General features: G+C 24.4%; 2 protein-coding genes across 8 annotated transcripts in view; both read left to right on the top strand.

The window, feature by feature from the left end:
- Positions 1–406: 406 nt before the first annotated feature.
- On the top strand, positions 407–15,796 carry LOC126905286 (programmed cell death 6-interacting protein). Its single transcript, XM_050684837.1, has 16 exons — positions 407–732; positions 2,167–2,291; positions 2,754–2,881; positions 4,154–4,307; positions 4,687–4,811; positions 4,865–4,966; positions 5,020–5,239; positions 6,750–6,873; positions 6,942–7,119; positions 9,524–9,685; positions 9,845–10,000; positions 10,459–10,674; positions 13,508–13,654; positions 13,962–14,097; positions 14,329–14,514; positions 15,591–15,796. Exons 1-16 carry the CDS (start codon positions 518–520, stop codon positions 15,686–15,688), a joined length of 2,472 nt encoding a protein of 823 aa, XP_050540794.1. The 5' UTR covers positions 407–517; the 3' UTR covers positions 15,689–15,796.
- Positions 15,797–19,751: 3,955 nt separating this feature from the next.
- Positions 19,752–22,886, top strand: part of LOC126905285 (FERM, ARHGEF and pleckstrin domain-containing protein 1-like) — a 28,364-nt gene continuing 25,229 nt past the window's right edge. For 3 of the 7 annotated variants that reach the window (XM_050684830.1, XM_050684832.1, XM_050684831.1), the window contains exon 1: positions 19,757–19,984. The gene's annotated coding sequence lies outside the window, so the exon portion shown is untranslated. Of the gene's footprint in view, positions 19,985–20,048; positions 20,170–22,886 lie in introns of those variants that run through there. The other 4 variants (XM_050684835.1, XM_050684834.1, XM_050684836.1 and 1 more) reach the window with 3 other exon arrangements.

Here is a 22,886-nt window from a genome sequence, read left to right as displayed (position 1 = left end):
ATTTTTGATTTTTTTAACAATAGTACTTTTGGCCGCCTAATTTTGATTTTTAAACCATTATGTGACAATAGCTTGTAAAAACACTTGCGCCATTACATCCGAGAGTTTAATTTATATACCTGTAAGTCAGTTTTTAATCAGCTAATTTTTATTTTTTTTTTAAGTAAAAATTGACTAATGATAATTGTAAACAATTTCTATGTCTTTCTTTTTTTAGGAAATATTAAGACTTATTTCGTTATTTGGAAAGCGCATGTGATATTTAAAAATATTTTTAAAGAAACAACACAGAATATATTTTTATATAGTCTGTGGAAACACTGTAAAATTGATAAGAATCAATTTACTTGTCTAGGCGGTTACGACTAGTTTTTGGTTTGTGACTCATACAAAACGTATTAGATTATTTTTATCAATTCTTTTAGTTTTTGCATAGTTTTTAACGACGTTAAACAATAAAATTATCAATTATTAAATTATAATAATTAACAATTAGTGAATAATTATTTAACTTAAAATGTCAACTAATACGTATTTACTATCAGTTCCTGTGAAACGTGCATCAGATGTAAATATAGTTAAACCGTTGAAAAATCTTATTTCTTCACATTATAATTCATCTGATAATCCTGAAGATTACACGGAAGCTATTAATGAATTAAGTAAGCTCCGTAATCAAGCTTTGTGGAAAGTCTTGGATAAATATGATAATTCATTGGAACTGATTTACAGGTATTTTTATTGACTTAATTATATTATATAAAGCCAAAAAAAGTTTTTAATTTAATGTTTAAACACTAATCTCAAGCATGAATCGCAGTAATATCGTCTGAATACCCTAGGAATATTTTTTTAAATCCTTATCTAACCAGAAAAAATGATAAATGAATCTCAATCATGTCATTTATGAAGTTTCGATACTTAAAGACTGAGAGGTATACATTTATTCTAAACACCAACATTTAGTTATAAAAATGAATTTTTCAAATATAAGTATTTGATGTTTTTGTAATTTATTACATAATTAGAAATACTAAAAAAAAAAAAAAAAAATGAATTTTACAATAAAAAAATATGACTATTTAAAATTTTCAAGTATCAATTTTAATTATTTTTGGTTGAATAATATATTTTATTTGATAAATAAAAAAAAATTATTTGTACATTTGAAATAATGGTTAAAAAAGTAATTTTAGAGGTATTGTAGTTTTGAACGTAGTAAGTGTCTATGTACTATAAGTAGGATGTGTTGAAATAGATAAGAAAATGTTTTGTAGAAAGATATGCAAGGAATAGCTAGTAATCAGAATGCAGTGATATGTGGAGATATGAATGGACATGAGAGGAGAGAATGTAAAAGAGTACACCAAGGTTCTGCTTTATGCACTTACTTATTCTCTATAGTGATGGATGAAATTACTAAATAAATACAAGGAGAGGTGCCGTGGTGCATGTTGTTTGCTGACGATATAGTGTTAATAGGAGAAAATAGGGAGGAAATTAATCAAAAGCTAGAGGTGTGAAGATCTGCTTTAAAAAAATAGGGTTTAAATATAATTAGAAATAAGATAGAGTATATAGAGTACGAGTTTGATATAGAAGAACATGAGGTAGATGAAATGAGGAGATCAGTGGCAATAGGTGAAGACGTAATTGGAAAGGTGAAAAGTTTTAAGTATTTAGGATCAGTTGTGCAAAAGAAAGGTGGTATTGACATAGATGCAAGACACGGGATTAAGTGTGGGTGGGTGAAATGGAGAGAAGCATCTGGTGTTTTATGAGATAAGAAAATTCCAATTAGGCTGAAAAATAAGTTCTTTAAGACTGAAGAAAGAAGAGATAGAGGAAGACCAAAAAAGAGATAAAGGAATGTTATTGAATGCAATATGAAGACGGCTGATATGGGAGATTATGTGAAGTGGAAGTTTAGGATAAGCGTGGCTGACCCCAAGTAGATGGTATAAAAGGCATGGTATGAAAAAATAGAATCTCAAAAACCATTTTCTGCTGTTTAATTTAACATATTGAGTTTAAGTGAGTGTAACATTACTAGAAAAATTTACAATTTTTTTAATATTCATGGATTTTGGTTGAACATTGAGAAGAAAATTTGTTTTAAAATGAGCCATTTAATCAAGCTATAGAAATTTAACCATTATTTTTTAGTTACTATGATCAAATAACAGCATTGGAAGCTAAAGTGCCTCCTACAGAAGTTCAGATTCCTTTCAAATGGAAAGATGCTTTTAATAAAATGACTTCATTCTTTGCCAATGGAAAAGTTAATCTGAGTATGTCTCTATTTTTTTAAATATTTGTTAGTGATAATTTAAATTTATATTACTTCTTTGTTGTTCCTATTTATATTTAATGAACAAAATTAAAGTTTTAAATCATATTTCATTAAAAAAATGTAAATTTTACCAATGCACTTCACTGATGTTAACCAAGTTTTTAAATTTAATATCCAGATAATTCATATATTCTAATTTAGAGAAAATACTAATATTCAAAAATAATTTTAGTGATTTGGTGTGTTTTTTTCATGAAATATAAGTTTAATACACCTGGATCAATACTGATGCATATAGTTTTATAGTTATTAAAACTGTTTAGTTTTTGAAGTCTTATTGGCAGTAAAAAAACATTTCAGAGTATAGATCATAATTTCTATAAAAAAAATACTATAAGTATTAATTCAATATATATAATTAATTTTATATTTTTCAACTTAAATTATTTTTTTCTAATAGCCTTAAGTTCCATTGGTTATGAAAAAGTTTGTGTGTTATTCAATATAGCTGCTCAACAGAGTGCTGTAGCAGCTACACAAAATTTTGAAAGTGATGAAGGATTAAAACTTGCTGCAAAATATCTTCAAGTATGTCACTTTAAAAATTAAATTTATAAAAAATTGAATTTAAAGAATTTAAAAAAAAATTTGAATCATTGTTGGATGCTTAGCAGATTTGAAACATTGAAATTAATTTATATATATAACATAAAGAATGGTTTATTAAAGGAAAATAAATATTCTTAAAAATTGAGTAGGCTCAATTATTTTATCAGTTACTTCTGTAACAGGGATATTCTATGCTGCCTCTGATGATATTAGTAAGACAATTTGTTAATGATTTTCACTTAAGTTATTTGAATCTAATATACATAGAATTTTAAAAATCACATTTATTTGGAATTTTTTGGCAATACCCTCTCACAGAGAGAAAAAAATGATATAAAATTTAAACTAGCTTAAATAACCTTTTTTTATTTTGTGTCAGTCATAGTAGACTATTGCTGGGTTTGTAATATGTGATCCCGGGTCACTTGGGGTATCAGATTCTTCAAATTTTACAGAATGAGGTGTTTCTTTCATTTTTTCAAAATTATTTTATATAATTATAATATTTAGAAATTTAATTTAAATTTTAATATAAAAATACACTATTTTTTCTGAATTTTTATAATAAAATTAACAATTTTATCAATCTTTGTATAAATTTTGTTTGTAACATTATACAACCTCCCAAAAAATATAGACAAACTCATCATTCAAAAATATTTCTAATAACTGAAACTACAAAAATATTAAAAATGTTATTTTCATAGTTATTACTTTCAATTAAAACACAATCAACATATTGCAAAGTGTAAAATATCACTCTATACATTATAGGTATAAAAGTTTAACGTGGTGTAAGATAGGGGTATCACATATTTTTCAGAAGTTATATCCTTTTTTGTCCCATATAAGCACCTTCTACAGTATATGATACGTTTAAAGAACCATTTTTTTAAGAATCACATATTGTTTAGGAGATACATGTTTTCCTTGTCCTTTCTCTCTAATGGATATTCATGTATACACTGTAGGTATTAGAATTCAGTGTGGTAAGATATGGGAGAATGCCTAGTCCAGTGAAAAGAGTTGAAAGACACTCATGTCGATATATCACCATGCCAACAACTGTTTTGATACGCTGCATAAGATGTTTTATATCAAAAATATTTTTTAATTTTGACTTAAGAATACAAAATAATGTTTTGTTTTATAAAAGTTGTATAGCTTTAATAAAATAAAAAATTATTATATCTTATATCATTTTATAAAGAAAAATTTCTTACTCAAGTTTAAAATTTCTATATATTTTAGCAAAGTGCTGGAATTTTTAATACACTGAAAACAACTGTTATGAGTGTTATTCAACAAGATCCAACTCCTGATTTAAACCCAGATATGTTAGCTATGTTGTCTACACTTATGCTAGCACAAGCTCAAGAAATGTTTGTTCTAAAAGCAAATATAGGTATTTTTTTTTTTTCATTTAAGCTGTATATCTACATTCATATGAAAATTTCCTGTTTAAAACCACAATTTTTATATGAATGATTAATATAATTATGTTTACTTTAATTTAATTTTTCATTGTATTCGTTAATAATTAAAATAATAAGGTTTCAAAATCTCATTTTGCTTATTTTAAACAAAAGAGGTTTGGCCATAGTAAATAATTTTTCATTTACTTAGTTACATGTAATTCATTAACTATAACCTATGCAATATGTTCTAAAGTATATGATAAAGTATAATTTTTTGTGCATTTTCACTTTAAAATTAACAAAAAGATAGTTTATTATATAATTAGTTAACTTATTGTTTTTATCACTTTATGTTTGTTTAATTAGACAAGATGAAAGACCAGTCAATTGCTAAACTGTGTTCTCAATGTGAAGAATACTATTGTGAAACTGTAAAATTAATGGAAAAAGAATCTGTTTTAATGTCATTGGATAAAGAATGGACATCATGTGTATGATAATTTATTACTTTAACGTATAAAGGGTTAATGATTTTTTTTTTTAGATTTTAGCCAAACAAGCAATTTTTCAAGGATTGACTCAATTTCATCAATCTATGGTTTGCAAAAATAATAAATCTATTGGTGAACAAATAGCAAGACTAAATGTATGTTTTGTCCAATTAAGAAAAATTGATTTTTCATAATTTTAATTCTTTAGGAAGCAATTAATTATCTAAAACTTGGTCAGAGTCGCTGTGGTCGGTCAATTTATCAAGGGCAATATAACAAGGCTCAACAAGAACTAGCTGAAGCAAAAAAAGACAATGATTTTATTTATCATGAACGAATTCCAGAAGTAAAAAATTTAGAGCCAGTTGCAAAAGCTACTATTGCTAAGCCTACACCCGTACCTTCAAAATTATCATCTAAATTTAAAGGTAATATTAGTATTATAGTTTTTTTAAATTTATATTATATGATTTATATATTATAAATTAATAAAAAGAGTGTAGCAGAGATGAGAAGATAGGATAAAGAACGAGCATATAAGAGAGAGTATAGGTGTAGTGTCACTCGTGGATGTTATGGTGAGAGAAGGAAGAAGAATCTGGAGCTGTAAAAACATTTCATTAGAAATGAATGTTGAATGAAGAAGAAGTAAAGGAAGACCAAAAAAGAGATGGAAGGATGCTATTGATGTGATATGAGGACAGCTGATGTGGGAAATCGTGTCAAGTGGAAGTTTAAGATAAGGGTGGCCGACTCTAAGTAGTTGGGATTAAGGGGAGGAAAAAGAAAAAGAATTTATGTTATCAGAGTTAAACTGATAACTTAAGTATCATTAAAAAAAAAAAATTAAATAAAAATTTATTAATATACTTATAGTTGGCATAGAAAAAAATAAAATTTTGAGTTTTCTTGTCAAATTTAAAAAATTTCAGAACAAGTTAGATAAATAGCAATATAGAAATTAACCCTTTTAATAATTGATATATTATATAAAATTATATATATTGTTTTAATATTTGGCGTTCATTTTTCTATAAGGCATTTTCTGAGGATTTTTGGTCTTTTTTTCTTGGTATATAATATTAGAAATCAAGTTTTATTAATTTTAATTTTTGTTATATTTTTCTGGATATTTTTCAATTTCTATTGCTTCCTTATACATTCCTTTTCCACAATGAGCTTTGTTATTCAAAATTTTGACCTTATCAAATTTAATTTAGTGTTTGCTTTTTTTTGTGTTCCATTACTGCAGATATTTTGACCCTTTGTTAGTCTATGTCTTTTGTTGTTTTCTTAACAGAAAACATCTCTCTTAGCGAGTTAAATCATATGTCGATAATTTCCTAAGTTAAATGAAATGTAAATTAAGTTTATATGATGTAAATATTTGTTATCAAAAAAAAAAAAAAAAAATTATACCATTCCAAACATTTTTTAAAAAATTATAGTCATATTTTAAAATTTAAATATTGAATATTTTTTAAATTTTAAAACTATAAATTTTAGAATATTTTCACTCATAAAAAAAGTGTTTTTTTTTTAATTTTGGAAGTAATATTTATAAAAATAGATGTAATTCAGATTTTTATAATGTATTGATTGAAAAAATTGTTTTATTTAAAGCTGAGTAATAACAGTGACATATTTGAGAATTCATCTTGAAAAGGGGATATATTAAGGTAGGTCAACTACTCATCTACGTATCATCTTGAAAATGATTAAAATTCCCAAATTTAAATCTCACCATAAATATTACTACTATTGATTTTAGGTTTTAAAATATTGAATGTCCTCTAAACATAATATTTCCAAAGTTTATGTGAAAAGCTTAACAGTCCCACTCTTAACATTTTGGTCTTAGAACATTAAGATTAATTATTATTCAAATATTACACAAAAATAATTGTTGAATTTGGATTATTCAATTTATGATTACAGATTTGTTTGAAAATTTAGTGCCCGTATCTGTACAGCAGGCATTAAGTACATATGATGTTAGGAAAACTGAATTAGTGAATACTGAAATTGGAAAACTTAGAGAAGCTACTCAAATTCTCAACGGGTAATATTTATATATTTTTTTTATTATATTAAATTCATTCAAACTGTATTGGTTTATATATTTATTAGGTGTTTAGCATCTCTTAATTTACCAGCAGCATTAGAAGATGTCAAAGGTGTTGGAATACCTCAATCTCTTATTGAAAAATCAAATAGTGTGCGTATGAATGGTGGCATTCAAAAGCTTGAAACATTGATTAGAGAATTACCAGAGTTGTTAAAGCGAAATGAAGAAATTATCAATGAAGTAATTTTTAAGATTTTTATGTTTAATGCTATTTTATTATTAAAAATTAATTCAGATTCTGAAATTTATATTGAATTACTCTGTACCAAACACTTGAAAAAACTTAAAATCAATGTTCTGCTTTAAGCCCTTACTTATTCTCTATAGTGATGGATGAAATTACTAAATAAATACAAGGAGAGGTGCCGTGGTGCATGTTGTTTGCTGACGATATAGTGTTAATAGGAGAAAATAGGGAGGAAATTAATCAAAAGCTAGAGGTGTGAAGATCTGCTTTAAAAAAATAGGGTTTAAATATAATTAGAAATAAGATAGAGTATATAGAGTACGAGTTTGATATAGAAGAACATGAGGTAGATGAAATGAGGAGATCAGTGGCAATAGGTGAAGACGTAATTGGAAAGGTGAAAAGTTTTAAGTATTTAGGATCAGTTGTGCAAAAGAAAGGTGGTATTGACATAGATGCAAGACACGGGATTAAGTGTGGGTGGGTGAAATGGAGAGAAGCATCTGGTGTTTTATGAGATAAGAAAATTCCAATTAGGCTGAAAAATAAGTTCTTTAAGATTATAGTGAGACCAACTATGATGTATGGTTTAAAGTATTGGGTGGCTGAAAGTAGATCAGAGAAAGAGTGTAGCAAAGATGGATGAGTGGAGTGACTACAGAAGATAGGATAACAAATGAACATATAAGGAGAGTATAGGTGTAGCGTCACTCGTGGATAAGATGAGAGAAAATAGACCTAGATGGTTTGGTCATGTTATGAAGAGAGAAGAATCGGAAGCTGTAAGAACAGTTATGAAAATGAATGTTGAAGAAAGAAGAGATAGAGGAAGACCAAAAAAGGGATGAAGGAATGTTATTGAATGCAATATGAAGACGGCTGATATGGGAGATTATGTGAAGTGGAAGTTTAGGATAAGCGTGGCTGACCCCAAGTAGTTGGGATTAAGACGAGAAAGAAGAAGAGAAGAAGTTTTAAAAACTTAAAGAAATATTTCAAAAATTACACTTCTGTAAAAATGAATTTTTTAATACCTTTTTTCCTGTGTTTATAAACTACTGTAAACTTTAATAGAGTACTAGTGTAAATAAGCATTTATTTGATTGGGTTTATTCAATAACATCCAATGAAAAACTTAAATTTAAATTTACATCAAATTAAAGTTCTAGATGTTTACTAAAGTATTGAGAAAAAAAAATCACACTTAAATTATTTATTTATTTTCAACTCAGCAAATTATTTAATATTTACGTGATATTTTAAAATAGAAATTGTGAAATTACAAAATATTGTGAAATTAACAGATTTACATCATAGAGTTTTTTATGATAGATGTTAATTACTGTCAGTTATTATTTATATTTGTCCCAACTGTTTTGAGTTCTTTGTTTTACATTTATTTGGAAATTTCACAGTAACAATTTTATAGAACTTTTTTAGAAAAATGTTTTGTACAATAAACTTTTATTTGAATTTAATCATTAAATTGCTAGTTTTTTGAAATTTGATTTTTTTATGTATTATTATTTGCGTTATATTTTTTATACTATCAAAGAGTGGTCTATGTTATTATAAAATGGATACAAGTTACTATATTTTTTTATACTAGCTATTTATTACAGTATTATTTTTTTTTCATGAAAATTATTATGGTAGAGTAAGCACATATTAAAATAATTATAATTTTATAATACATAATGAAAGAAGTGTTTTCTTATATCAATTTATTAGTAATAATGACTGGTATAAATATTGTTATTATGTTATTTAATATTTTATAATGTTACAATATTATTATTAGTGTTATACATTTCAGTTCAAGCATTGATAATTCTCATGGAAAAATCCTTTTTCTTTTAGCGTTATTGAACTTAAAAATATTGTTTTTTTTCTATCATATTTTGACCTTATCGTAGAAAAGGTATATACTAAATAGATACTTTAGTGAAGTCTATTAAAATATATATTAAAATTTTAACAAACTTCTAAAGTAATATAATAGCTAAATTAAAATAAAAGTTTGTGATATGAAAGTTTTACTTTAATATAAATCTATAATATCCTTGTAATTTCCAAATAAATTTTAAAATAAAAAATCATTATTAAAATCTGTTTTGGCTATATAAAAAATTATAAGTATTTAATTCAGAATATAATTCAATTCTTTAAAAATTGAAAAAAAAAAATTGATTAAATGTTCTACTCTGTATAAAAAAGGATAATTTTACCACTATGAACTACTTGTAAAATAAAATAAATTTATGAATTTTTTTTTAGTTACATATATTTCTTAATTTTTTAATTATTGTAATATATTTAGTCCACCCATTATGCCTTAGAAGAGTAATTTCTATAGAACAATTCTTGAATATTTTTAATTTAAATTTAATATATTAGTCTGAAAGAATGCTTAACGAAGAACAAGAATCAGATGATCAACTTCAAGCACAATTTAAAGAAAAATGGAATCGAACTAAGTCTAGTACTCTTACTCAAGTATTTAGAGTAAATATTACTAAATATCGAGAAATAATTAAAAATGCCACATCTGCTGATAAGGTATTTATAAAAATTAATTTTTAGTTTTTCTGATACAAAATAATTTTTCAATTTATAAATTTACTAATTAGTTAAATGAAAAGTTATGTGTAGTTTTTAATTTATAAAAATAGTTCATGGAATTTTACCTTAATCTTTTATTAAAAATATGTGTTTTAGATGATACGTGAGAAATTTGATTCCCAAAAACGAGCTATTCACTTATTATCAGAAGGTCAAGAAGCAATTCAAAGTGTTCTGCCAGCTGCATCAAATTCTGGAGTAAATTTTGCAAACTCCACTGCAGCTGATAAATTAAGACATTTAATGGAAGAGGTAAGTATTGTAATATTAGAACAAAATATGTTAAACATTATGAATAAAATAAAGATTTGGTTCTTCTCTTTGACAATAAATTACTTCATATTTTAATTAGTTAATAAATCTATCCACAAAAATGTTATGAAAGAAAATTTCATATTAAGAAAACTCTTAATAAATATTAAATTTTTTGTTATATGATTTAAAATAATGAATTTATACATTTTTTACACATTTTAATGTTAATAATTCATTAATATAAGTGGAGTAGTTTAATGGTTAAAATTGTTTTCATAAGAAAATTAGAATCGAATTAAACTATTTTTATGAGAACTAATATTTTGTTAAAAAGAATTATAATAATATAATTTATTGCTTCAACAATTTTTATTATATAAGTAACCTTTTTTCAAATTAAATACAATTTGAATTGTTACAAAAATTTAATTAATTTTATGAATCTTAAAATTTAGGTGGAAATAATGAAAAATGAAAGAGATGTGATTGAGACCGAGTTGAAATGTGCGTCAACTGATATGAAATCTAAATTTCTAAATGCTTTGGCTGAAGAAGGTACTATAAATGAAGGAAATCTTTCAACTGAAAGCTTAGATCAGTCTTATGCTCATTTACAAATACAAGTTCGAGACAGTCTTATAAGACAAGAAACTCTTTTGTCACATATTCAGGTATTAAAAATAAAATGTTTTTTATTTTTTTACTTTTGGGCATCCATGTCCAATGATTATTTGAATTGATAATTAATTTGAAAAAATTTAGTCATACGTATTAGCTGTATGCCAAATATCTAGACACAAATTAATCTGAGTTTTGGTCTAAATTTAAAATCAAAATATTTTACTTAAATAGTAGGGAAAAAATATAAGCTCAGCTAGAATAAAATATTTAGAGGTGCTGAATTTATTTATACCCACACTTATATTTTTTTAATTAACATATACATACAGACTAACCAACAGTCCCAGAGTATCAATGGTTTAGAAACTTCCTCCTTGTTGGGGAGGCCACTATGACCCTTTAGGGGTCTATAAAGTGTTTAAAAAAAAACATATACATATGTTTATTTTTATACACTTTTCAGGGAGCTTCAATCTTCAAATTGGGAAGTTGAAGCCTTCCTAACTCCCCCGTTACGCTTGTGATTGTGATTTTTCAAAATATCACTCAATTACTTTTTTAGTAAACCAATTATATTCTATTTTTAATTATAGAATTATAATTGTAAATGAGTGAGTATCATTAAAAATTACTCTACTAAAATGTTATTTTTCAGCATTTAAATTATTATTATATCATTAAAAATATTAAATATTGTATTTAAAAGCGTAAAAACCTTTTTTTCAAATTATTGTATTCTTATAACTTAATTTATCTGATAAACCGTTTTTATTTTGTAATTGTTTTAAAATGTGGATTTGAAATAGAAATCCATCATTAATTTGGTTTTCATATTACCAGAGACAACAATAATCTGTTTCATTGGCCATAAATTATCAGTATTTATATTAACTATCATAAGTAACAGATATAATACCAAAAATTGTCATTAAAAACTTTTTTATGTGACATCATACAGTATTAACAACTATAGTATGCTAAACATCAGACTGTCATTAAAAAATTTGTCAAAAATCTCTAAAATGTTATAAGGACTAACAGAAAAATGGTTCATCGAAAAAAAAAATTGTTATAAGAATAACATTTTTTTTCTATTGTGTTTTTTAACTAAAATTTGTGGTTTTATTAAAGAAGATTAAAGTTTATGTTTTTAACCCCTAAGGAATAAAAAATAATTTTATAGCTACATATAAATTGCTGAGTTAAAAAAAAAATTTTTTTTTTAAATAAGTGTATCCATATTTGATCACCTTTTAATATCCAAAGTCATGGTTGTCATGATTCCTACCAAAATAAGTACAATAATCTATTAGCTAGTTCAGAAACATATTTATGATATATATAGAATGTTCAATAAATAAGGAAACGCTGTATAGATTGTAAACCCTTGTTTTAGATATTTTGTTCCTAAATTTGGAGTTTAGAAAAAATGAAATGACCCTTTCCAAAAAATATTTGAAGTAAAAATTTTTACAGGGGTCTGAAAAAAAAGGATTTTTGTGCATCACGGTTGGCATTACAATCGGTTAAAATCTTTGGCCAACATAGACGGATTATATTATTTTATTAAATATATGGTCAAAATTCTATTGTTCATAAAATTCTATACGTTCATCTAACAGCAGAATTTTTACCCTTTACCTAATAAAAAAATAGAGTCCGTTAATTGCAAAAAGTCACAGGCAGTCGCACACTGTTTGTATGGTCAAACGTGATTACTAAATATGACTTTCGACCATTATGTCAACCGTGATGCGTGATAATTATGTGAAACAGTTTCTATTGTTTGATAAACGTATCAGTTCCAGAAACATATATAAATAACATAAAAATCTGTAAAATCTATAAATGTAAGCATTCAACGGTTGTTTTTAATTTATTGTAATAATATAAAGATTTTGAATTTTAAATTCATAGAACTTTATTTTTAACCATTAAATATTTTTTTTCAACTAATATATTACTTTTTAATGATAATAATTTATTACTAATACATATAAATTTATAATTTGTTTATTTAGTTATATTGATGTGAATTAAATTTTTTAAATATATTTATTTTTATAATAATTAATAATAATAAATATAGTTAATATAATTATTATATTTACTATAGTATTTATTTATATTTTAATTAATATAAATATAAAAGTAAAAAAATATAATTAAATTATAATATAACATTAATAATAATTTAATATAATACTTTATTATTTATATTAGTGTTCTTATGAATAAAAATAAAGTATCATTTATTCTTATTTATTTTTATTAATATTGAAATAAGTAAATTTGTCAATAATAAATAATCAATAAAAATAATGATTAAATATAATTTATTATATTATGTTATATATTAATTAATATAAAAAATATTTATTATATTTATATTTATTCTTAACTATTTTTATCTGTTAATGAATAATTTATAAAAATAATTAATATTATTTATTATTATTATTATTTTTCATTAATATATATATATATATAATTCATTAAATTTACATTAATACTTACTATTATAAAAATAAGTAATAATAATAAGTAATAAATTATATTTTATTTTATAGTATAATTAAGCCCCTAAATGTTATATTAAATGCCTTTAATATATTTCATTTTGAAAAAAAAATGTTTAAAAAACCACTATAGATGTAATTTTTACATAATATTTTTATAAAATTCAATCAAAAACTTACTTTTTTTATTACAGTTAAATTAATTTCAACTGAAATAAAAATTTGTTTATTTTATTCCAATATAAACTTTAAAATCTATCAGTTGAATGATTCTGAAAGAATTTTCACTTCATTCAAGTGTACTCGTAACACAGGCTGGTTCTTTGGTTTCAATCTTAACTGAAATTAAATAATAATTTTTTAGGTTGTTAATACAGAATTCTGCAAAGAAAAAAGTAGCGGAGGCCAAAGAGAAGCTCTTTTTAAAGATTTAGCTGCTGGTTATGATGTTTTTAATGAATTACAAAACAATTTAATGGAAGGCACTAAATTTTATAATGATTTAACTGAGGTAAATAATAACATATTTTTTGATTTTAGAAAGCCACAGAATACAGCTTGTAAATTAGACAAATGTACTCATTATGCTTGTTTTTTATTCTGTATGATATCTATATGATAAAAAGAAGTCAACATCTCTTCTCCAGCAACAATCTAATTACTCTTATTTAAAAAATAATTGTTTACTAACTTTTATATGAAATATTCAGTGACTAACTGTAGATTTAATTAACCTTAAAAAAAAGAAATTAATGTAACACATTATGTAAAGAATAATTATTAAAAAAAAAATTTATTAATATTTACAATATTTTTAGATACTTATAACTGCTCAAAATAAAATATCAGATTTCTGCTTTGCAAGGAAAGCTGAAAAAGAAGAATTATTGAAAAGTTTGACTAAAAATTTAAGTCAAGAAACACCTGTTACTGTCCCCCCATCAAATCAAACTTGTAAGTTTTAGTTTACATTTTAAAGGGGTATAAATAAGATATTTAAATGTATTTAATAAATTAAATTGTGTTATGTTTAACCACATTCAAAATTAATAATTTTTAATGAAATGGGTAATTGTTAATTCAAATTAGAATCACAAAACCTTTTAATAACTTAGTCTTTTATAATTATTTAAGTATGAATAATAAATTTTAAATAATAATTTTCATTTATTTTAAATGTTGCAGTCCAAACTGGTACAGCTCCCTTAAACCTAAGTTCTTCTATAGCTAGTCAACAACTTCCTTATCCAATGCAGCCACAAGGTATGCCATTACCATACACATTACCAAGAACAGGTCCATATCCTGGATACATGCCTCCTATGCCAACTGCATATAATCCATATGCAACTTTACCTTATCCTCAACAAAGTATGATTTATTAATTTTTACGTATATACAGGGTAATTTATTTGTTATAACTCACTCAATTGCTTACACAATATATATATATATATATTTTTTTTTTGTTATTTTTAGTGACGAATTATTAGCTATGTAATACTTTTAAGTTCATCCCTTATCAGGGTTTCAACTTTGTTTTTTTTAATGAGAACTCATATTTTGAATTTAATAAAAAATTTTGAGTTTTTAATATTATAGTAAATGGCATTTGAATTTTTAACTTAACATTATTCGTTTATTAGATATAAAATTTTTTATTTTTGAGTTAATATACATGTATGATATGTGAGGTATTATAAGTACAAGTAGCGAATTGGTTTTTTTTGTGATGTCGTTATTCACAGATACGCAACATTTATTATCAAAGGTAGTAAGAAACATTGTTTTGAGTTTATAAATACATCAACTGGCAATACAGAAAGCATAGTCATAATTGACAATAACACTCCGTGACTGTAATAGCGACATCATAAAAAACCAATTAGCTACCTGTATTTGTAATCCCTCATGTATTATACATGTGTGTTGATTTAAACATTTGAAACTTTTAAGTTTTATATATAATATACAAATAAAGGTTTGTTACATAGTTAATAATTCAAGAATAATGCGTGACTGAAGATAACCAAAAAAAAATTGTTTAAATTATTTTTATTCTGTAAGTAGTTGAGTGGGTAAAAAAAATGATAAAAAAAATCACTTTATATACATATTAGTTTTGTAGTATTAAAATGAAAGATTTTTATGCAGAGCTTAGAGTGGCAATAATAGATGATCCTTATATAATTTTTAATCTTTTTACCTATAGAATCACAAACATTTTAGTGAAATGTTAAAAGGAATGATTGTCAAGAACTATATAAGATAGAGGGACTAAGTTTTCTAGCATTCCACTTCACTTTAAGCTTTGCTATTACCTATTAATACTTATCTACAAACATTTTCATTTATTTTTTTTTTAAATCAAATTTTAAGCTTAATGTTTAAATGTTTAATGTTAATGCTTAATGTTTAAAAAATGTATGAGGCTATTTTTTTTCTAGATTACCAGAATTACCCGTCTCAAAGTCAGCAACTTCAGTATCCACAATATCCTCAATATCCACCACAAAACCCACAGCAACCCCCTGCACAATGGTAAATAATTTTTAAATGTTTTTTGCTAAGAAAAATTTCAATTTTTATGTATTTTTAATAATTGTTATTAGACTTAAATAAGTTAATATAAATATATTATATATTTTTTTTTTATAAAATAGAACAATATTATTATTATTACTATCATTAACATTATTATTATTATTAATATTACTTATTATTTTCCTATGAAATATTTTAGTTTATACACTTTCTTGTATACATCAAATGTGTATCAATTATATTATTATATAAACTGATGAGTTACAGTAAAAAATATTTGTGTTACTCATAAAAATTTTTTGTGTTCCTAAATTGTTTTTCATATTATTAATACATATATATTATATATGTATATGTAGTATAATATTATACTTGTTAGGAGTATCAAAATTTGTTTTTAAATTCCTTAATAATAGAAGCAGAGATGAATTCAGAGAATTATTGTGGAGAGGTCTTTAACTCATATTATTTTTTAATATAATTCAATTTTTCAGTTTATTTTGATTCTCAAACTAGCTAGTAAATTATGGTGTTTTATTAATTATTAAAATTATATGTTATTCATTAAATAAAATATGTTACTAGGCTTAAAAAAAATTAAATTTGATATTCAAAAATATTAAATACTCACATATTGTACTATAATTTTATTTTTTCTAATTATGTTTATGATATTTATATTTGAAAAATTATTTTTACATTAAAATGTTAGTATTTGTAGGTAAAATGAACTTCCCTCATAATCCTCGAATATTTATGACTATACAAATTTCATGGTTTAAATTCATTTATAATTGTTTTAGATTAGATTTAAAAAAAGTTTACATAGGTATTCAGGAAAGTATTCTATCCAAGTATAAATGTAGACAAAATAATTTTTTTTTTAATGAAATTTTTGTGTTTGACTCCAACATTTTAAAATAAATTATGCTAATTCAAATTTGTTTATCTAAATTAGCATTTTTAATATAATTCACTGCTTAAGAACCTAATGGAATATTGAGTTTTTATAAGGAATCCTCATTTTCCAATACCATTTATTTTATAATTTGTCACTTAGTTTTCAATTATTTTTATCTGAATAATCGAGGAAAAAATGTTTAATTCCATATATTTGAATTTCAATAAATTGCTATCCAAGCATAATTAAATTAAGTGAAGATTTTTATGACGAAGATAGATTACTGTGTTATTACTTAAAAAGTAGGTTTCGGTGAATGTGTTTTTTTGTTACCCAATAAATTAATTAAGAAATCATCTATCTCCACATGACTTATATTGATACAGTTAATACAACATCTGTATGATAAATTGTCATAGTTAAGTAATACAGTTTTTTTTTTAACTCGAATTATATTTGAATTTTATTAAATTTTCTGCACGATTAAACGATTAAATTAAAACATTCACCATTATGAAAAACTAATTAGAATTTGATAACATTCATTAAAATCATTTTTAGAATAAATTGTGGAAATTTTTATTCAATAAGTTCGAAAATGTTATCAGCAAAAGTTGTCAAAATTCACTTCATACCCACCTAAAAATAATCTTTAGAATCGTCTGTGATTAAATCGTTGTAAAAATGTAAACTTATTTTTTTATAAAATATAATTTATAAAAAAAATGAATAAAATCATAACATTTTTATAATTTGGGGTATACATAGTGGTATTGAGTGTCAGAGCTCTATAATAATTTTAAATTAAATTGTGAAAATACTTTTTATATTTCAAAATACATTATCATTAGTGATGAGTAAAGTTGCACTAGTCTCAATTATGTACCAAGGTATACATTTTTTACTGATCAACCCCAAGTAGTTGAAATTCAGGCGAGGAAAAATAAGATACATTTTTGACTGATCTAAATGTTTATCAACCTTTTATTTGTAGCACGGTGTGATGAGAGTGGAAAAATTCTCCATTCATAAAAAAAAGTATAAAAATCATGTAAGAACAGAGAAACTAAAGTTACGACCTACCTTGAAAATTCTCCATTGGTTGTACAATACCAATAGATTTGGTATTTTTATTATTAATTTTTAAAGCCTTACATAAACGGGACAAAGGTAAGAAGGTTCCGCTAATGGATCATAGGGTACAGAGGTAAACGGTAGTAGCCCATATTTTTCGATTTTGATTTTATGAGTTGATTCGATTGTACATTAGCAGTAGTATAAAGTAATAATTACCATTTAATGAGAAATGTTTTCATTTTGCTAGCATTAAAATGTATAAGCGCATATTAAGGGAGCTTGCATAGCTAATCAAATTTCAAAATAAGCTTCTTCAAAAATTTTAGTAAAACTATATATACTTTTTAGTTAAATTAATATTATATATATTTAATTTTAAACTAATATATTATTTTACAAAATAATTTTAAAGAGAGGGAATTAGATATAATAAGCTCCTCCATAAATTTTGTGGAAATTGCGCATATGTTGAAGCGTCTATTTTTGTTTTATTATAAAATGGATAAAAATGTTTAACTTTTTTTTTACTCTTCTGCAAAATTTACAGAGAGAAACTACTTCCGTTTTTTTTCTGTATATTTCATCTGTTATCGTCAGGAATAAAGTTGTAAAACTTTATAATATGATACTTATTTGGTTACCCTTATTTAAGAACAAATTTACCACCCCAGAAAATTTTATTTTTTTGCATTATAGTTGATCAAATAACATTTTTTGCTCATGACTAGGATTTGGGATTTTATACATTTATAGAATTTGTTTGAACCACTTCCGTAACACCTATGAACATTTTTATTTTATTTTTTCTAGAGGGATTCCCACTCTTCTCCCCAAACTAAAATCTTAATTAAGATACATTGATTAGGGTTAAAAAACACAAAAACGAACGTCTATTTATCATTGATGTACTCGAGATGACTAAAATAAACTTAATAATGCAAAAGTCTCGAATCCTACTATTGACATTTCCAGATACAGTGGCGCAAACATGGTCGAATTTCCAACATAGATTTCAGCACCTCCAAACTCTGGGCCTTTATTAGTATTACAAAACCAGTACCGGCACTAGGGTTTGGGGGATAAATAGGATTTGCATGCTAAAAAAATAGAAATGGAGGATCGATAAATCCCGTCAGATGATATGATAAAAATAATTTTTTTTTATGAATGTGTTAAAGCTTTCATGGATTGTCTTGTTGCTTGAGGATATATCCATGTTTGCAGTTGAGTTCTTACGTTTCGGACTCATTGCAGAGTCCACCTTCAGAGTGATGGTTGCTAGTCGGTGGCTGCAACTCAACTGCAAACATGGATATATCCTCAAGCACTTCAAGCAATAATTTTTTTTTGTTCTAAAAGAATAATGCGAAAATTCCTCAGTTATTTATCTCAAACAACTCAAATTACGCCATTACTATACATGGCATTTTAATTTTTAAAAATTTACTATCGTTTAGGGGTATAGTATTGAAGTGAGGGTACGGATGTTTTATTTTTATGGCTATGAGGTATACATAGTTTTACTAAAAAAAATTAATTATCTACATGTGTTTAATATTTTTAATGTATTATTAAACAGTTTTTGCGTATATAAAGGAAAAAAATAGTTAATGTAGAATCACTTATTAAACGACTTAGTTAAAGAATAAAATTAATATTCTTTTGATTATACACTCAGTAGAAATGTCGTTAAATAATAGTGGAATATACTCTATTAGTATACTAGTGGGTAAATTTCTTGGGGTATATGCTAGTTCCCTAAATGGTCAGTAGCTATGCGCTGTATACCCTTAAAAACATCACTGAATATATATTATTGCAATGTTTGCTTAAAATGTCGTATATACAATGTACACATGAAAATAATGACGTCATGACAAAAAACGACCGGGCGTACCTTGTAGCACAGAACGATCATTGGCCACGAGTAACTAAGTAGCGCTCGCGTTCCTTCACACCACGTATAACACACTCTTTATTGCCATCACTGCTGCTGAGCGCCGATCCGTTGAGGAGCACCGCTAGTGTTAGCAGCACTATTAGGAAGGAGGTGAACGGGACGCACACCATTCTCACTGTGTACACGAGCAGGTCGGCAGGCACACCGTTGTTGTCATTCCGTAAGATTGTTGGTGCTCTTTGTGGGCGTCGTGCGTCCGTTCATCTTCGGCGTTGTACTCGCGAATCGCGATGCGTGTCCACAAATTAATTGTTCGTGTGAATAATTTATCGTAGTGACATCAAATTATCCATCGCAATTTCACCTCTGCCTTGATAACAATCCTTAAGTTGCTTTTGTTTACCTCTCTTCTTAGAAAGGTAAGCTGTTGGCCATGATAAATTAAATAGTATTACCGAGTATACATTTTTGTTTTTCTAACAATTGCAATAGTTGTTTAAAGAATAATTAGTGTACTGTCATCAATAATGAAAATAAATATTAACTGTTCTATTTTTCACATTCTGTCCGCCATGTCCCATTTGGATTCTATCAGCATCTACTGGTAGAGTATATTGTTATTTTTGACACGTTATTTATTGTATTCCACTGTAGATACCATTTCTTAGATTTTGTCAATGTTCGATTTAAATCTGCTAAATGTAATCTCTGATCTTTGGTTAAGGGAGCTCATAGTACGTAACTCGTAAATTTGTTATCAGTTTGATTTGATTGTGGGTCATATTAATTGATTGAGTAAAGAACTGGTCTAAATTCAAAGATAATTCCTGTATTTATGCTTATTTTTAATTATTTAGCCTTAAATGAATAATTAAAACATTAACAATGGCCAAAGTAATATTCACAAAGTTAAAAAAAAGTTATTCCATTTATACGAAATAAGAATAGAATTTGGTTTATAGATTTTAAATTTTAAAAAGGTTTTATTGATTTATCATATTCTTCAATCTATTTTTTAATTAATGAGGATTTTATGATAACTACAATGAAACTATTTCTAACTAAAATATATACTTTATATAAGAAAAACCTTGCCAATCTTTTATTATGATAACTATTATTCAATTTTTTCTTATACTCAGTAATAAGAATAGTAAAAGAGAAGTACTTAAATATGCATTTATTTTAACTCATGAAATTAGAAACCTTGTTAATTGCTTTGGTTTAAAGTTTCAATTTTTAATTAAGTTCAGTGTAATAAAACCAAATGGAATTTGTTATTAATTAATGGAACAAGTCCCGATAGATCTATATACTTAAATGTTAAAAAGGTAATGTTACTAGTATACAATTATAAATGTCTTAATTTAAATCATTAAATTATACAAACTTTTAGAAAATTTTATTTGATAAGTTTCAAGAAATATTAAAATATTTCTTTCTTCACAAAAATTTAAATTTAAAATAATTATATGTATTCTACTGTGATATAAATCTTTATTTTAATTTTATTAACTCTTTTAGAATTTTACATTTTTTTTTTATTCAATTTTATTAAAAAAATGATGTTTTAACTTTCTTTCAAATAAGTGAAATAATTAAAAAAATAAATATTATAAAGATTTTATCCTTACTATTTAACATAAATATGTTACTTAACTAAACTAAATCCGAATAAGTTATCAAACTATAAATTACCGCAAGTAAACATTTTTAATGGAAGTAAATGTTTTAGATAAAATAAGATAAAAATTATTTTTAGTTATTATTTTATTTTCAATATTGTACAATATCAAAACAATTTGATTTTTTTTTTAAGATGTCTGACTTAATTGTATTCAGTGTAATTCCATGTTTATGTGATTTTTTGAATACAATATGAGTATACGAATGTTGTTTAAGGATATACTTAAATTTACCAAATAGTTACTTAATTATAGTGAAAATTGTTAATTACTTTAATAAATAGATGATCATGCTTATTAAAAATATCTATACAAGTAAAAATATGTTATTTATATATCTTGTAAATAATTATTATGTATTTATGCTATTGTAAAAATTAGTCAAACAGTTACTATAATATAAAAAAAAATTTAAAAATTAAACTTTTATATACATTCTAAGAATTCAATTATGCAAATGAATAAATTATATAAATATAATGAAAGGGGTTTGGATGATATAATTATCATTTATTTGTAATTATACAAATAAATTATATTTGTAATTCGAACAATTTAGTTGAGTTTACATATATATATAAATAAAGCAAAATGCTGTTACATAATTAATATTAAAACTTCGTTTGGAAAACTATGCGTGTTTTAAAATGTATGAAAAAATATTTTAACTATCTAATTTTTTAATGAAAAACTGTTGAAATCAAGCAGAAATAAGATTATAGATAGTCGTGAGAAAAAACTTGCTAAAAATTAAACAATCCCATCGTCTTATTAAAGTGAATATCATTTTTTTTTTTTTTAATAGCCTTTATGAAAATAATATTTAACTAAGTGAATATCATAAAAACAATTTTTGATTCTATTTATTTATAATTTTTATCTCGTAAACATATTGTTTTGATAATAAAACAAATATTATTTTAAATAATTTATTTACAATAAAAAAAAAAAATAATTTGTATACATTTAAACCTTTAGACATTGAATAATTTTTATCTAAATTTATCAAATGTAGTGCTAAGATAAACTAATTGATATACCTTTTACTGGCAGGTTTATAATATGCTGATGTAAAATATTTCCTAGGCTGCATTCTAATACTTTAAACACTGTAGAGTTTTTAAAAACATTGCTTTGAATTTAATAACAACTTATGATCTTAAATTTATTATTAAATAAGTTGTATTTTCAAAACTGTAATATAAAGTAAGTTCATATGTCGGGCCATTTGTTTTGTATATGAATTAATATTAGTTTATCTGAAAGCTTTCCTTTATAAATGCATTATTGCATTTGAACATAATTTTAACAAAGTAAAAAATTAATTTTTTTACTGAACTTAATATAATCAAAAACGTTAGATAACTATAAATTTAAGAGTGTAGAATTTAATAATAATAACAGTGTTGGGAAAGTTCCTTTTTAAATGGAACTCGTTCCGTTCCCCGTTCATTTTCTAAAATATGAACTCGTTCCAGATCCTAGTTCTTTATATTAAGAAGGAACTTGTTCCAGATACAGTTCTTCCAAAATAAGAACTCGTTCCACTCTTCGTTCCTTTTATGTAACCAAGTTATTTAAAAAATTGTGGCAATGAGATCATGATAACGGACATCAATGATTTTCATCAGCAGTC

Source organism: Daktulosphaira vitifoliae, unplaced genomic scaffold, assembly GCF_025091365.1.
Source record: "Daktulosphaira vitifoliae isolate Bord-2020 unplaced genomic scaffold, ASM2509136v1 Scaffold_4, whole genome shotgun sequence".
Taxonomy (NCBI): domain Eukaryota; kingdom Metazoa; phylum Arthropoda; class Insecta; order Hemiptera; family Phylloxeridae; genus Daktulosphaira; species Daktulosphaira vitifoliae.
Note: the sequence above shows the minus strand (reverse complement) of the source record. Positions and strands in the feature narration are given on the sequence as shown.

Excerpts from the sequence above, each read along its gene's own strand:
- LOC126905286 (XM_050684837.1), top strand. The coding sequence starts at position 518 with ATGTCAACTAATACGTATTTACTATCAGTTCCTGTGAAACGTGCATCA. Across the intron at positions 2,882-4,153 it reads TTGCTGCAAAATATCTTCAA|CAAAGTGCTGGAATTTTTAA; the intron begins GTATGTCACTTT and ends TATATATTTTAG. Across the intron at positions 13,655-13,961 it reads TTTATAATGATTTAACTGAG|ATACTTATAACTGCTCAAAA; the intron begins GTAAATAATAAC and ends CAATATTTTTAG.